The sequence below is a fragment of the Alosa sapidissima genome, chromosome 11, assembly GCF_018492685.1.
Source record: "Alosa sapidissima isolate fAloSap1 chromosome 11, fAloSap1.pri, whole genome shotgun sequence".
NCBI lineage: Eukaryota > Metazoa > Chordata > Actinopteri > Clupeiformes > Clupeidae > Alosa > Alosa sapidissima.
In genome coordinates, this window is record NC_055967.1 from 30,080,217 (window position 1) to 30,097,716 (window position 17,500).

At 45.9% G+C, this 17,500-nt stretch overlaps 1 protein-coding gene across 1 annotated transcript in view; it reads right to left on the minus strand.

The window, feature by feature from the left end:
- Positions 1 to 17,500, minus strand: part of b4galnt4a (beta-1,4-N-acetyl-galactosaminyl transferase 4a) — a 150,933-nt gene that overhangs the window by 26,635 nt on the left and 106,798 nt on the right. The window contains exon 8 of the mRNA XM_042110023.1: positions 5,241 to 5,319. Coding sequence (XP_041965957.1) covers positions 5,241 to 5,319 — 79 coding nt within the window. The remainder of the gene's footprint in view (positions 1 to 5,240; positions 5,320 to 17,500) is intronic.

The following is a 17,500-nucleotide window of genomic DNA, read 5'->3' on the forward strand; positions in this document are numbered from 1 at the left end:
CACACACACACACACACACACACACACACACACACACACACACACACACACACACACACACACACACACACACACACAAAGTGTGACACCTATAATGACAGCCATGACTATACAAAGCTATACTGGAAACCTCTGAATACAAAGACGCATGAGACATGAGCCTGTTTCACAATTTCCTTAAGGTGCTATGACTCCCCCCCCCCCTCTGTCCCTCTCCCTCTCTCCTCTGGAAGAGATTTACTGTGGCCGTTGGCTAACGCGGCAGGGGACAGCGTCACGGTAAATCTGCTATTTCTGACAAAGTGTAAAATGTACACTGGCACTAAATCAGGGCGCGGTGCCGGCTGTGGAGCCGTAACTAAGGAGGTCACTCGCCGGTGATTTGTGGCACAGTTTCCCCCCACCTCATTAATATCTTCACTCTTCTGTCGCCGTGGATACCGCAACCCAACCCAACCCGGAGTGGACGATTACCCGCCCTCTGTTTCACAATGCAGAGAGAAAACGCTCAAGCTGGTCAATACGTCGGTGATAGTAACGATCACACAGTAAACACATTAGACATAATTATCAATGTGAGGGGGTGTCATATGAAAACGATGATGTGGCCATGATGTCAACCTAGAGACTTAACGATGTGGTTCAGCGGCTTCTTAATGGAGTTAGAGATTCTCTCTCCCTCTTTCTCTCCCTCTCTCTCTCCCTCCCTCTCTCTCTCTCTCCATCCATCCCTCCCTCCCTCCCTTTCGCTCTCTCTCTTTCTCAGACACATCGATTAGAAGTGGCTGTGTTACATTGCTCCATTGTCTGCCTTGTGTCATTGTTTGTCTGATGAGCACGGAGAGCAACAGAACAGGCTCGTTCCAGCTGAGAGCAGCTGAGTAGAAGTCCCTGCGAAGGGCTAAATCTGATGTGTCACCTGCTGACACTAATGGAACCATTCAAACGTATGGGCCTGTGTCTGCATAAAGGCAGAGGCTCAAACAGAAAAATCCCTTGTGGGTTTTCAGGCCCATGGGGAGACCATCCTAACTTGTGGACACTGATGCATCTGAACTACTCATGTCTTGTCTGGCCTGCTAGGGCAGCCGTGGCCTACTGGTTAGCACTTCGGACTTGTAACCGGAGGGTTGCCGAGCGCCGCTCCCCGAGCGCCGCTGTTGTTGCAGGCTGGTCACTGCACTGGATTAGTGTGTGCTTCACTTCACTGATTGGGATAAATGCAGAGACCAAATTTCCCTCACAGGATCAAAAGAGTATATATACTCATACTATACTATACTTCTCTAGCAATGAGACAACATTATACTGACCCAGGCCCCATGGGCCATTATACTGACTTCAGGCACACAGTCTCCCAACCTACACTCTATCAATTCAATTCAATTCAAGGTTGCTTTATTAGCATGACTGTAAGTAAGTACAGTGTTGCCAAAGCACAATTAAAACAGCATAACAATTAGAACATTGACAGCATTACAGGAAACAGTAACATGAAAAATTGTGTGTATACCCTCACTTTCTCTGTCTTTTTCCACACACACACACACACACACATATGCATGTGATCACACACACACACACACACACACACACACACACACACACACACACACACACGGGCAGCATACACATTATAATACATTGGATTAATTACAGACATTAGGTCGGGTATTGTGGCAAAGTGTCCGACTCACTGTCCCTCATGTCGTGGCAAGCTGTAACATATTTTGCAGCCAGCGGAGCAGTCAATCCTTCTCCTAGCAGGTGGGCCAATTTATCACAGTCTTTAAGGGACCTAAAATTTGGAATTTTATTTGAGAATTGTAAAAAATATATTTTTCTAATCTGTTCAAACTTTGGACAGTATAGGAGAAAGTGCATCTCTGTTTCAACCTCACCAGTCATACAGTGACCACAGAGCCGCTGCTCTTTGGGAAGCCATGATTTTTTGTACCGGCCATTCTCTATCTCAAGGCTGTAGTCACTTAGCCTGTACTTAAGAATCTGTCTCATAATCTCGTTTTAGTGACAAGTAACATTCTAATTTGGATTGTGATTTTGTTTGATCATCCCAATGTTCCAGATACTTATTCTTACTATGATTCATAATTTGTTTTACTTTGATCTGATTTTGAAAAGCAGTGCTGGTCTGAGATCGATGGGTTAGAGTATTAGTTAACTTCAGAACCAACTGGCAAAGGGGACTGGTTTTAGGGCTGACCTCTTGGTGGTTTTGTATGCTTGAAACTGTATGGTGTTCTCGTCACTAGAATTTAGGTGGATCCAGAATTTTAAAGATCTTTTTTGTATATTTAATGCCAATGGGAATCTGCCTAATTCTGCCCTGCATGCATTTGTTGGTGTTTTCCTTTGGACTCTAAGAATGTTTCTAATAAATTCTGCATGTAGGGATTCAGTGGGATGTTTGTCCCATCTAGTGTAGTCTAGCTTGCTGAGTGGACCCCATACCTCGCATCCATATAATGCAGTTGGCATTATTACACTGTCGAATATTTTGCACCAGATTTTAATTGGGATTTGTATTTTATGGAAATTTCTTTTGATGGCATCGAGAGCTCTACGAGCTTTATCTTTTAGCGCATTCACTGCAAGGTCAAAGCTTCCTGAGGCACTGAGTTTCAGGCCTAGATAATCCTAAGATAAAGAATGCTCTAGAGCGGTGTTTCATAGAGTGAAAAGGTGTCTGCCTGCCTGAGATCTTGCTTTCTTTTAGAATATTACAATCTTTGTTTTGTCCAAATTGACTGTCAGGGCCCAGTTCTGACAGAATTGCTCTAGCAGATCTAGGTGCTGCTGTAGTCCTTGTTCTGAGGGTGACAGCAGCACCAGGTCATCTGCAAAAAGCAGAAATTTAACTTCTGTATTGTTTAGGGTGAGTCCAGGTGCTGTAGATTGTTCCAATACCACCGCTAACTCATTGATGTAGATATTGAACAGAGTTGGACTCAAGTTACAGCCCTGTCTCACCCCACGCCCCTGAGTGAAGAATTCTGTTCTGCTGTTGTCAATTTTTACAGCATTTTAATTGTCCATATAAATAGATTTGATTAAATCATAGGTTTTGCCCCCTACACCACTTTGTAAAATTTTGTAAAATAATCCATTGTGCCAAATTGAGTCGAAAGCTTTTATAAAGTCTACAAAGCATGCAAACATTTTCTTTTGTTTTCCTTTTAAAACATAGGTGTTGCTTAGGGTGTGTAGGGTGTAAATGTGGTCAGTGGTTCTATGTTTTGGCAAGAATCCAATCTGACCTTTACTCAAGACATTGTGCTTGATAAGGAAGGCCTGTATACGGGCGTTTAGAATACAGCAGAAAACCTTCCCCAGGTTACTGTTCACACAGATGCCTCGGTAGTTATTGGGGTCGAATTTATCTCCACTCTTAAATATTGGGGATATAAGCCCCCTATTCCAGATCTCAGGAAAGCAGCCAGCTTGGAGAACAAGGTTAAATAGTTTTAAGTTGACCCTGTGCAGCTCAGGGGTGCTATGTTTCAGCATCTCTGTTTTTATATTGTCAGGTCCACATGCTTTTTTAGGTTTGAGTTTCAGGAGTGCTTCTGCTAATTCTTTAGATGTGATTTCGAAATCAAGGGGGGCTTGATTGTCTTTAATGACTTTTTCGAGGAGGTGTAATTTTTCCATTATAATTTGTTGGCCAGTAGTGAGGTTATCGGGAGGGATTTTCTCATAGAGTTGCATGAAATAATTCCTCCATGTTTCTCCATCTTTCAGGGGTAGCTCTGGGTTTTGTTTGGGATTCAGGGTGTTCCACTTTTCCCAAAACTGATTTTGGTTGATTGAACTTTCAATTTCATCTAGTGTTGCATTGTAGAGATTTTGTTTTTTCTTTTGAATCATTTGTTTATATTCTTTGAGTTTTTTGCAGTAATTTTCTCTCATCTCTGGATTGTTTGGTTGCCGGTGTTTTTGATTTGATAGTTGTCTGAGATTTTTCCTCATCATATCACACTCCTTATCAAACCATTGCTCTTTGTGGACTTTATTTTTGGGTTTGGAATTACCTCTAGAAAGGTTTGCTTTATGTGCAATTATGTGGTAAAGTTCATTTACTTGATTTACGGCTGTTTTAACAGCTGGTGGATATGGATGAAATTGTGTTAGTAAAAAAAATATTCATTTTATTAGTAATTTCAGAAGAGTTGGCTGCATTGGTGAATTCAGATGCACTGTCAGATATCCATTTATAGGTTGGTTTGAGTTTTAAAAGCTTCTTAGTATCTGTTATCTTTATTTGCATAGTTCTTTTTAGGTATACATTTATTTGACAGTGATCTGAAAGAGGAAGCTGTGGTCTTACAGTGAACGCGTTGATGGAGGAGGGGTCCATGTCAGTAATTGCATAGTCAACTACACTAGACCCAAGAGCTGAGCAGTATGTGAACCGACCTAACGAGTCCCCTTTCATCCTACCATCTCTCTCAATTGCATGCACACACACACACACACACACAGTGACCCCCACCCACACCACATACAAAGACATCAGAGCAGTGAAGAGTATCTGTTGACTAGAAGAGGCTGATAAGGCCCTGCCTGTATACTTTAAAGCAACACCAACAAACTTTCCCTCTGTCGCACGCACGCTATTTGTTTATCCAGCACTGGCTTTTCAAACAACCATGTCCTCAGACAAAGTAGAATATGTTGCACGATTTATGAAAGTACGATGTATTGCGACATCAGATGATTTCTTATGTCTCATTCCATCGAACTACAGATCTGCTACCCGATCTGGCAAACTTACATAGTGCGGTTATAGCCGATAGAGGGCCGCAAAGCACACACACACACACACACAGCCGGCGCGCACACACACACACACACACACACACAGGACATTTTGGCATCTATTATTCAGGCCGACCCACACAAATATTTCAGGAACAACTTTTGAAATGTTTTCTTCTTTCCTTGAAATGTTTTGCTTCTTCGTTTAATAGCAAAAATAACTGCCTCTCTCCCCTGTTCAAAATATGCTTTATTATTGCTTCACTGTAATGCAAGAGTGCAAGAGAGAGTGTGTTAGCATGAGGTTTCTTTGGATGATGCTGTATGCGGGTCATGTGTCATGGTCATGTGCCTTTTTGGCATATGAACCTCTGATTGACACAAACAAACACACACACACACACACACACACACACACAAACACACACACACACACACACACACACCTGCTTCTGACTTACCCCCACTTCAACATGATCAGAGCCTCTGTCATCTTGCTTGTGTAAGACCTCAAAGTAGTACCGTCTGGAGGAGATGAGACTTCAGAGAGACAAAAAAGAGAGAGAGGGGGAGAGGGAGAGAGAAAGGGGTGGGGGAAGGAGGTAAAGAAAGATAGAGACAAAAAGGACAGACAGTTAGTTTAAAAGAGAGAGACCCAGAGGAGAGTGTGAAAGAGAGAGCAAACACAGTGTGACAGTGCCTGTTGTGATGTGGTGGGGTGGACGAGGGCTTGGACACTCCCAAAACCCAGCATGGTTCTGAATGATGTGTGTGTGTGTGTGTGTGTGTGTGTGTGTGTGTGTGTGTGTTGTGATGTCTTGAGGGTCGGAGGGGACCGGTCAAAGCCCAGCATGGTTCTGGAGGTTTGGAAGATACCGCTGCAGGGGCCCATAAAAACGAGCAACCAACCGGCCAAGACCTCCCACTGCCCAACAGCACGCGTGTGTGTGTGTTTGTGCGCATGGCCGCACGCGTGTGTGTGTGTGTGTGTGTGTGTGTGTGTGTGTGTTTGTGCGCGTGGCCGTGTGTGTGTGTGTGTGTTTGTGCGCGTGGCCGTGTGTGTGTGTGTGTGTGTGTGTGTGTCAGCTGATCAAACTCAAACTCACATCCTCTGAAATTTGTCACCGTCATCTCCCACCACAGCCTCTCGAAAATCACACAGAAATGGGAATTCATCACCTCAACCCATGTTTGCACATTGTTAGCTTTGCTTGAGTGCAAACATAAACACACACACACACACACACACACACACACACACACACACACACACACACACACACACACACACACACACACATTTACACACACACAGCGGAAAGCGAGAGGCTTTCAGTGGTATTCAGTGTTCAGAGCAAACTAGTATGAAAAGGAGGCTGCTCTGTGTGTGTGTGTGTGTGTGTGTGTGTGTGTGTGTGTGTGTGTGTGTGTGTGTGTGTGTGTGTGTGTGTGTGTGTAGGAATAGAGGATGGGGTCTGATGAATCCGGTCTGCAGCTCTCTCATCTCTTTGTAATTATTTGATTTTGTTTATCCGTGCTGGCTAATTTGAGGAGCGATATTCTCCGCACAGGGCTTGTAAAGAGGAAAATGTGCTCATGCATTTTCATGGCAGCAACGGCGGCTATTACACCACATGCAATTAGTTCTGCTGCAGAGTTGTTTTTTCCCCTGTTTTTTATGTGTTTGAGTGTTCTCGTGAGTGTGTGTTTTGTGTCTTGTTTATTTGTGTGTGTTTTTGTCCTTGTACGTGTGTCTGTCTCTTTGGGTCTGCATTTGCATGAGTGTGTGTATGTGTGTGTGTGTGTGTGTGTGTGTGTGTGTATGTGTGTGTGTGTGTGTATGTGTGTGTGTGTGTGTGTGTGTGTGTATGCATGTGTGTATGCATGTGTGTGTGTTTGTCTGCACGCATGCGCATGGTAGACTGCTGTTGAGAGACAGCGAGACAGAAACCGAGTCTGTTTGCCAAGACCGGAGTGGCTGATATCGCCTTTGAAACACTGATCTGTCTAGTGAAATTACTGAATGGCACAAGAGGAAAAGTGACCCTGGTCGTGTCTAGACTGAGCGAGATAAACAAAAAACACTCTAACATACCTGAGAAGAGAAGAGAAGAGAAGAGAAGAGAGGAAAAAAAGGTGGATGTGGGCTATGTCTATCCAGAAATCTAGTCCAAGGTCTAGCCTTTCTGAACACAGTAAAAGGGACAATCACAGAATGACAGCCCAAAAACACTGGTACTTTACTGAAATAAATAGGCTACATTCAAATAAAAAAAAGCACTAGCCATTCCATCTAGGCCACGAAGAACAAGGTCTCTTGCAACAGATACAGTAAAATGAGCAATAAAAGATTTGTTTGCATTTTATGTCTGGTCCCAAAATGACAAAAACTGTGCTTGACAGCTTAAAGGCAAACCCAAGCAGGGGCTGGCTTCACAGGCGAGCCCACTGGGTCTACTGAGCAAGCTGGTGCTTATTAACTCAATAACATGGACCAGCTTTGAGGCACTTTCCCTGCCTTTTATCGGGATTGATAACATTATGAAAGTCGTTCTGTTCTGCAGTTTAACATCATGACAAGTTAGTTTGAAGGCAATGCATTTTATATAACCCATCTGGGTGATCCTATTAAACTAGGCATACAAAGTAGCACCAGTGAATTATATTAAACCTGAAGCTATAATATAACATAATATATAGTACAATATAACACAATAGTTATTACTCAAACTAAAATAGCTTTACTTTGACTTCACCACAGCTGAATGGCAGGCTGAGAGTATTCTATCCCTTTAATGCCTATTAACCTTGACGATCTTTAGATTTATTTCAGCTTTTGGCCGATGTGAAGCAAATGTAATTGAATCTTTATATGAGAAGGAGGTTCATTCTGCACACATCTGTAGTAGCCTGCAGATAATGGACAAGCCACTCAGGTGCCAGTCTTATAATCTTAAGTGGACACTGGAGCAGGCGCACTCAACTCCAAAAATAAATCCCTCTCTGGGCGCAAGCTAGAAAAAGAGTGAAATAGAGAAAGAGAGAAATACAGGTAAAGTAGAAAACCGCACTCTCAAGCATTCAACCCACAGAAGAAAAAACCTGCCCAGTCTCTCTCCACCATCTGAGCCCTGTCCACTCCACAGCTGTCCAGAAACCCCTGACCATCTCCCGTGGTCTGGACCGTGACCTCGTTTAGACGCGCTGGCCTTTGTGTGTGTGCCTGCGTCTCCTCAGACATGCGTGTCTGGGTCTGGGTCTAATTTCCTCCTCTCCTTTCCTCTCCTCTCCTCTCCGCGCCTCCTGAGGGACTTTCCCCTCACCTCTGCTCTTCTGTCTCTCTTCAAACGCTTCTCCAGCAGCACAGACAGGCAGGACATCAAGCCGCCGCCTCGAAGAGGATCTCCTCTCCTCTCCTCCCATCTCCTCTCCTCTTCTCCCATCTCCTCTCCTCTCCTCTCCTCTCCTCCCATCTCCTCTCCTCTCCTCTTTTCCCATCTCTTCTCCTCTCCTCCCATCTCCTCTCCTCTCCTCTCCTCTCCTCTCCTCCCATCTCCTGTCCTCTCCTCTTCTCTACTCTTCACAGATGCCACGAAAAGGAGTGCTTCTCCCTCACACACAAAGTGGCAGTTTGTTTTGTCATCATGGGGCCATTTTGTTCTCTGCCAAACAAACAAAGAAACTCTAACACACTCTGTTTGGATTAGTTAGATACACATACTAAACACTGCAGCACAAACTCATACACATTTTTTAAATATATAGCATATGCAAACAGCATACACATAAACACACACACAAACACAGACACACACACAGACACAGACACAGACACACACACACACACACACACACACACACACACACACACACACACACACACACACACACACACACACACACACACACATTACCACTGTCTGTCAGTGCTTCTATTTTCTGCTAGAGATGCATATGTTATTACCAGGAGTCTCCCAGGTGTGTGGCAAACAGGTGTGTTTTATCTCACCATAACACACACAACACAACACACACACACACACACACACACACACACACACACACACACACACACACACACACAACACACACACAACACATACACGCACTCACACACGCACACATTCACACACACACACACCATGGACGCTGAAATGCACACAATGAGAGCACACCCTCCAGAGCAGACAAACAACTTAACTAGGCTGATCAGTGTGCACTGGGAGAACATGCTGCGAGGCATCTTGGGGAGAGACAGACAGGTAGACACAGATCCCAGATGAAAACAACACCTCTCCCCTTCCTCCTCTTCCTCCTCCTCCTCACAGACACATTGGGGTCTCACCATGACGGGCAGAGAGCGCGCAAGAAGCACTGCGCAGACAACAAAGAGATATAAACACAGAGAGAGAAATAACAAGAGCGCGGGAGAGAGAGCAAGAAAGAACAGGAAAGGCACAGAGAGAGGGAGATGGAGGGGAAAAGGGAGAGAGGAGGTGGAAGATAAGATAGAAAGATGGGTAGCAGCACTGCTGTCAAAACAGGAGATAGAGAGAGAGAGAGAGAGAGAATAAGGAAGGAGAGAGATAGAGGAAAAAGAGAGGAAAAGAGAGAGGAGGGCAGAAAGAATGGCAGCGGCTCTACCACTGACACGAGCGAGCGAAAGGAGAGGAGAGAGTGTGAGAGACAGAGAGAGAGAGAGAGGGAGAGAGAAAGAGACACCGAGAGAGAGAGAGAGAGAAAGAGAGAGAGAGAGAGAGAGGAAGAGGGAGAGATATGATGTCTGGGCAGCTGTTGTCTTGCGTGCTGCAACGTCGTGACAACAGAGTCGTGGTGTCGTGACAACAGAGCCTGAGCGCCGGGCCAGCTGAAGGACACGGAGCCTGGGGCCGGAGACTCCGTACGACACAGCCCGGACCAACTCTCCCCTAGCCCTGTCCAGCACTGTCAAGCACAGTAGTGTCTGGTGCAGAGGTGAGAGTGTGCTGCAGAGTTCACTTCTGTCAACACTGACAAATGATCCAGGCCACACTCTCCGACAGAGATGAAGAGACAAACAGAGAGAGAGATAGAGAGAGAGAGCAAGTGAGAGAAAAAAGAGAGAGAGCAAGTGAGAGAGAGCAAGTGAGAGAAAAAAGAGAGAGAGCAAGTGAGAGAGAAGAAGTGACAGAAGATGAGAGAAACAAATAGAAGACAGTGACAGTGAGATGGAGAGAAAGACAGAAAATAGCTAGAGAGAAAGAGAGAGAGAGGAGCTGGAGACAGATGGATATGAGAGAGAGAAACAGAGGACAGCGTAGAGATAAAGAAAGAGAGAGAGACAAGAGGGTGGATGTGATAAGGAGGGAGAAAGAGGGCACTTTCAAAAGACAAAATGAGCACGAGTGAGCATGAGAAAGAGAGAGAGAGGGAGAGAGAGGGAGAGAGAGAGAGTGACAGCAGCGATTGATTGAGAAATTTAGAGAAAGTGGGAGAGAGAGAACAGGGGTTGAATGAGAGAAATTAAAAGAAAGAAAAAAAGAGAGAGAGAGAGAGAGAGAGAGAGAGAGTGACAGCAGCGATTGATTGAGAAATTTAGAGAAAGTGGGAGAGAGAGAACAGGGGTTGAATGAGAGAAATTAAAAGAAAGAAAAAGAGAGAGAGAGAGAACAAGACAGTCGGGAGCTCTTTGCACCCAGGGAGAGAGCGGACAGGCTTTTAATTGCCTGACTAATTGCAGTCTGTGTTTAAAGCATCTCCCTCAATAACTCAGCGCGGAGAGGCAGACACCCGAGAGCAAGGCAACGCAAATGCGCTTCACGCCTTCATGGCGATCGCTATCGCGGACGGAGATTACGACAAAGTCTGCACTGCTGCTGCCAATGTCATTAACACTACATTGTCTCCCATGAACCCAGTGAATGATGATGAGCTGATTCTATGAGAACACACAGCCTCAGTTAATTTTTTTGGGGGACTCTCACTGAATGAGGCTTTTTTTTCTTCAACTTTTCTTCTCCAAGGTCGCAGATGGATTTTCACCCACTGGTGTTGAAAATGAATAACACCGAACTAAGTAGTCCAAACGAGTAGACAGTTGGTTTTGTTGAGGGTGCCGGAAGGATCCTCAGTGCCTGCCTGTCTCCGCTGCATACCAATAGGCCCTATGCAGCAGCAGTCGCCTCACCAGTGGGGAGGGGAGGAGAGAGAGATGGGGGGATGGGGGGTGAAGAAGAGACAGAGACTTAAAGAGAGAGAGGGAAAGAGGAGACACACAACTACAGGGATAGACAGAGAGAGAGAGAGAGAGAGAGAGAGAGAGAGAGAGAGAGAGAGAGAGAGGACATGAAGGGCAGGTCAAGAGAGTCAAGAGAAGGGGGGAAAAGTAGTGAGAAAAATGTGATGTGCTTCCACATGCAGAGCTGCTTCACAGGCCTCCATGACCATCCCCCTGGGTGAGAGGATATGAAAGCTAGAGCAATTATAAATGTAATGGTGAGAGGTTCATCATAGCACCATTCAGACATGCCCCTGGGACTCAGAGAGAGGGAGGGAGAGAGGGAGAGAGAGAGGGAGAGAGAGGGAGAGAGAGAAACTGGAAGAGATACAGAATGAGAACGGGAGAGTCACTCTACCAAATTCAAAAGAGTCTCTCTTCCCCTCTCGCCGTCTCTCTTTTGTATTCAGAGGGGATTTCAGCATCTCTCTCCCATCACCCTGAACCCTGCAGCAGGATCTCCTCCAAACCCCCAACCCCTCCTCTCCTCTCCTATCCCCTCCTATCCCCTCCAATCCTCTGAGCTCCTCTCATGTCCCAGCCACCTCTCTCCTCTCCTCTCCTCTCCTCTCCTATCCCCTCCAATCCTCTGAGCTCCTCATGTCCCAGCCCCCTCTCTCCTCTCCTCTCCTCTCCTCTTAACTCCCAGCCACCTCTCTCCTCTCCTCTCCTCTCCTCTTAACTCCCAGCCCCCTCTCTCCTCTCCACTCCTCTCCTCTTAACTCCCAGCCCCCTCTCTCCTCTCCTCTCCTCTTAACTCCCAGCCCCCTCTCTCCTCTCCTCTCCTCTCCTCTTAACTCCCAGCCCCCTCTCTCCTCTCCTCTCTTCTCCTCTTAACTCCCAGCCCCCTCTCTCCTCTCCTCTCCTCTCCTCTTAACTCCAAGCCCCCTCTCTCCTCTTCTCTCCTCTCCTCTTAACTCCCAGCCCCCTCTCTCCTCTCCTCTCCTCTCCTCTTAACTCCCAGCCCCCTCTCCCCTCTCCTCCTCTCCTCTTAACTCCCAGCCCCCTCTCTCCTCTCCTCTCCTCTTGTCTCCTCCTCTGACTCTGGAGCTTGGGTGGTAAACAGAGTCTCCTTCAAACTGTTTTTTTTCTTGGCCCCAACTGGACCGGTCCCTGTGTGTGTGTGTCTGAATGAGCCTTTGTGTGTGTGTGTTGGTGTGTGTGTTGGTGTGTATGTGTGTGTGTGTGTGTGTGTGTGTGTGTGTGTCTGAATAAGGCACCGATTAATGACCACTCCAAATCAGCGTGGGTTACAGGAACAGTCTGACCGACTGTCTGTCCTTACTTTTCTTCCTCTTTCTTTCTCTGTTTCTCTCTAACACACACACACACACACACACACACACACACACACACACACACACACATACACATACACATACACACACACACACACAGACACACACACACACACACACACACACAGACACTGTCTCATTATATCCATCTCTGTCTCTCACATACTTTTACACAGAGAAACAATGTCTCACTCTTTAACACACACACACACACACACTTCCAAATCACATCAACTCTTCCACAGTGCATATTAAAGCAGCAGGGGGTGAGTACTCAAAGGTTTTTATGCAGGACTGCGGCTCCTCTCAACTCTTCACCTCAATTAATACAACACAGTGTCAGTACTCTGAAGACTTTTTTAGAATATTACCTTTTGTGTGTGTGTGTGTGTGTGTGTGTGTGTGTGTGTGTGTGTGTGTGTTTGTGTGTGTGTGTGTGTGTGTGTGTGTGTGTGTGTGTGTGTCTGTGTGTGTGTATGCATGTGTCGTGTTCGCAAAATGAATGAGTAGCTTATCTAACACATGGCACCTTGATAGTGACAGAGCTGAAAACATAGCATGAAAACTCACAGAAGCGTGCTAGTCAGTGAGTGAGTGAGCGAGCAAGCGAGCGGATGTGTATGTGTGTGTGTGTGTGTGTGTGTGTGTGTGTGTGTGTGTGTGTGTGTGTGTGTGTGTGTGTCTGTGTGTGTGTGTGTGTGTGTGTGTGTGTGTGTGTGTGTGTGTGTGTGTGTGAGCAAGTGAGTGAGAGAGTGATTGAGTGAGCGAACCAGTGTGTATGTATGTGTGCATGTATGTGTGTACAGTATGTATGTGTGTATGTGTATGTGTATGTGTATGTGTATGTGTATGTGTATGTGTATGTGTATGTGTATGTGTATGTGTGTGAGTGAGTGAGTGAGGGCTCTTGCCAGCACTTAGCCGTCTTTAACCTTTATGATATTGCATGATTGACTTCCGTGGCTATTAACACCATCATGTCAGAGTGATTCTTAATTGCCCAGGCTCATTCTGTAGCACCATCCTTAAAGCCCCAACAGCCCTGTGCCATTAAGTCCTCAATATGGATGAGGGCTAGAAGGCAAGCAGGCAGACCGGCCATGCAGTAGACGAGGACAAAGGGGATGGAAACCAACTACCAACTACTGTCATGACTTTCAGCATCAGTCTGATACGCAGCACAACTTCTACACACACACACACGAGCGCACACACACACACACACACACACACATGTGCACACTCACACACACACAGACACACCATTCACACAAACACTTGAAATAGAATGGCAGCTGGAAAGAAAAGTAAAAAAAACTCCATTAGAAAAAGATGCTAAAGTGCTGCATCCCAGCGGAACAAATAAGTACCCCCACCACACACACACACACACACACACACACACACACACACACACACACACACACACACACACACACACACACACACACACACACACACACACACACACACCGATCCTTCAGCAAACTGTGAGCGCAACAGATTCATTAAAATGAACTGATTACCATAAGGGGAGACAGCCTGTGACAGAAACCAAAAGAGAAGAGAGAAGAGAAGACAAGCAGAGAAAAGAGGAGAGGAATGGAGAGAAGAGGAGAAGAGAGAAGAGAAGACAAGCAGAGAAAAGAGGAGAGGAATGGAGAGAAGAGGAGAAGAGAGGAGAGAAGACAAGCAGAGAAAAGACACGAAGGAGACCGTTGAGAAGAGAAGAAGAGAGGAGAGGTGTAGTAAGAGAGGAGAGGAGGAAGAGATAGAGGAGAGGTTGTTTGCAGGCTTTAACAGTGGTCTGGGATTTGCTATTCATTAAATATGATGCGCCAGGCATGAATGCCTATCTTGATCTCACACAAGCATGGCAGAGTGCAGTCTGATGTGACCGTGTGCAATCTCTGATCTTCAGGAAATAAATAAATAAATGAAATGAAATGCATAAAGTGACAGCTGGGCATGGGGTGTTATCATAAGGTGAAGCATTTGGAATGCGCTTAAAGGGATAAATATTATTCCAAGATCAAAACACGGCACTCAGTCGACAACACAAGAGCGACAGGGCCAGGCTTGTCCATGGGGTTTGAAGAGGGATTGTTTTATTCATTTCATTCATTTATTCAGTTATTCTCCGTCCTTTTAATAAACTCTCTCTCTCTCTCACACACACACACACACACTCACTACTCACTCACTTATAAACACCCAGACACACCCACACACACACACACTCACACACACATAAGGGAAATGTCAGCCTACGATGCCAATCATGAGGTAGCTGCGCTTTCCAGAAATTCCAGCTGTGACATCAAAGGGGAGTTTGGATTCCATTGCGCTGCTGATAGGCTGCCCAGCAACACTGAAGGTCAGTGCCAGTCTGTTTCTGCTGCATGTCTGCTGGAGTGACAGACACACACACACACACACACACACACACACACACATCCAGACATGCACATGTGTACACACACACACACACACACACACACACACACACACACACACACACACACACACACACATCCAGGCATGCACACTTGTACACACACAAACACACACACACACACACACACACACACACACACACACACACACACACACACACACACACACAGGCATGCACTAGTGCAGGGGTTCCCAAACTTTTCCACGACAAGGCCCCCCGAATACCACTAGGTTCTGGCCAAGGACCCCCTTGATGTGTTATTAAACCCATCGACAATAATACGGCAAATTTACAAATACATTAAGCTAATCCTAATCATTATTTTAGCCACAAGCACTTTGCGATGGAGCATACAGTGTGTAAAAATTATATTTGGGGCTTTCTGCTATATGTCTGTCTCTCTGTCGTTCGATCACTCCCTCTTCCACATTCTTGCTAAATTACTTAGTTTGTCTCTCTTATTAAGTTTTCCTGTCTCTCTCTTTTTGCCAATCTCTATATTTGTGTCTGTTTTTTTGGCTTTCTGACAATTCTTATGTTTATTTGCACTGCAAAACTATTAAAAGAAAACTACTAATGAACTGTTACATAAAGAACAGAACATTATCTGTCTGTCCTTCATCCGTTTTGTCTCTCCCTCCTCCTCCTCTTCCTCCTCCTCTCCCCCCTCCTTCCCCTCCTCCTCTCCCTCCTCCTGCTCCTGCCTGTCTGTTCTGCTGGGTGTGGGAGCTGTGATAATCACACAGCACATTAAGTCTCAGTGGCGCTGGTGTCTGGGCCGTCTCCCGCACTGTGCCACGCTACAGCCCATTTCCTCCCACAGCGTTAGTGTAATGCAAACCCAAGCCACCCTGAGGCCATGCGCCGAGCCTGGCATTGCCCCGACTAGCCTGGCATTGCCCCGTCCCGCGTCATGCGGCCTGCTGGAAGTCTGGCATTGCCCCGCGTCACCTACCGGAAAAAAATTATGCATTCTTCATTTGATACGAGTCGACAGCACCACAGCGTCAACACTTTAAACTTTTAGTGGCTTTCCAAAGTTTGGCTTGCTCTCTCTCACCGTCTCCGTCACCGTGTGTGTGTGTGTGTGTGTGTGTGTGTGTGTGTGTGTGTCTGTCAGGCTGAGTATGTGTGTGTATATGTGTATGTGTGTATGTGTGTGTGTGTGTGTGTGTGTGTGTGTGTGTGTGTGTGTGTGTGTGTGTGTGTGTGTGTGTGTGTGTCAGGCTGAGTATGTGTGTGTATGTGTATATGTGTATGTGTGTGTGTGTGTGTGTGTGTGTGTGTGTGTGCATGTGCGTATGTGTGTGTGTGTGTGTGTGTGTGTGTGTGTGTGTGTGTGTGTGTGTGTGTGCATGTGCGTATGCGTGACAATGTACAGTAAATGTGTATGTGAGTGTGTGTATGTGTGCGAATATGTGTGTGTGACGGTGTGCATATGTGACTGTGTGTCTTTGTGTGTACGTGTGTGTGTGTGTGTGTCCACACCACTGTAGAACATAAAGACACTTGAGTTGATACTGCATGGAGACCTCAATAGAACCAGGTCCATCCATCATTACAAGTAATGGAGTAGCAGCATGCTGTAATGCGTGGACGTGTGAAAGTCTGTTAGACTTTGCGTGCGTGTGTGTGTGTATGTGTGTGTGTATGTGTGTGTGTGAGAGAGAGAGAGAGAGAGAGAGAGAGAGAGAGAGAGAGAGAGAGATGAAAGTATGTGTATCTTGGCCAGCCTGAGGAGATCCATCAGGGCCAAATCTGCTGTCAGTCAATCATCACACACACACACACACACATCCGGACACCACACACACACACACCCACACACGCACCCACACACACACACACACCCACACACACACACACACCCTCAGAACTACAACAGCTGCTGAGCATGAGTGACAGTTTCTGGGCAGATAAGCCCTCGGTCACTGGTGAGGAACAGAACTCTCCAGATCGTCTTCCCCCGACCGGCCTCTGCCTCCGTGACTCACACGCCAAAGGCCAAGCATGTCACCTGTTCACAACAGCTCTCATTTAGTTTCCATAGCAACAAGCGCCTCAGCGCTTAAAGAAACACCTGCCATCTTCTACGACTGTCTGTTGTCTCATCTCACCGGAGTGGAGTGTTTTTATTGGTCGACTGGTTAATGGTTAATACTGCTAACGTTCCTAGGCAATCAGTGTGTGTGTCTACACTACCATTATGAAACTGCACTACAAATCCTCAAAGAGTGACAGCACTGTGGGCAGAGACAAAGAAGTTTTCAATGTAGTCCATTGGTTGACAGCTCCTATGTAAGTCATAAGCAGAGTATTACAAAGGAAACTACATTAACCCTCTACACTGTTTTGACAATCAGTAGCACAAGATTCTGAGCCATGAGAGCTCTGGGGAGACAGTAGAGATCTACAGTAAAAACATCTCAGTCATCTTTATGGTAAACGGGTTAACAGCTGCTATTGACAATGTTTCTGTGTAGTCAGCTATGCACTTCAAATCCCTTATACAAGACTTTTAGGGAACTGCATCAACCATCTAACTCAAGTCCAAAGAGAAAGAACCTTGGGGACAAAACAAACATCTTAACTGGACCACAACCATGCAGTCATTTGTACAGCATCCCTATGGGACTGCTATAACTTAATGTAAGTGCCTAGAGATAAGAAGCCAAATCGTCCAGGACTGCATTTCCCATAAAGCATTGT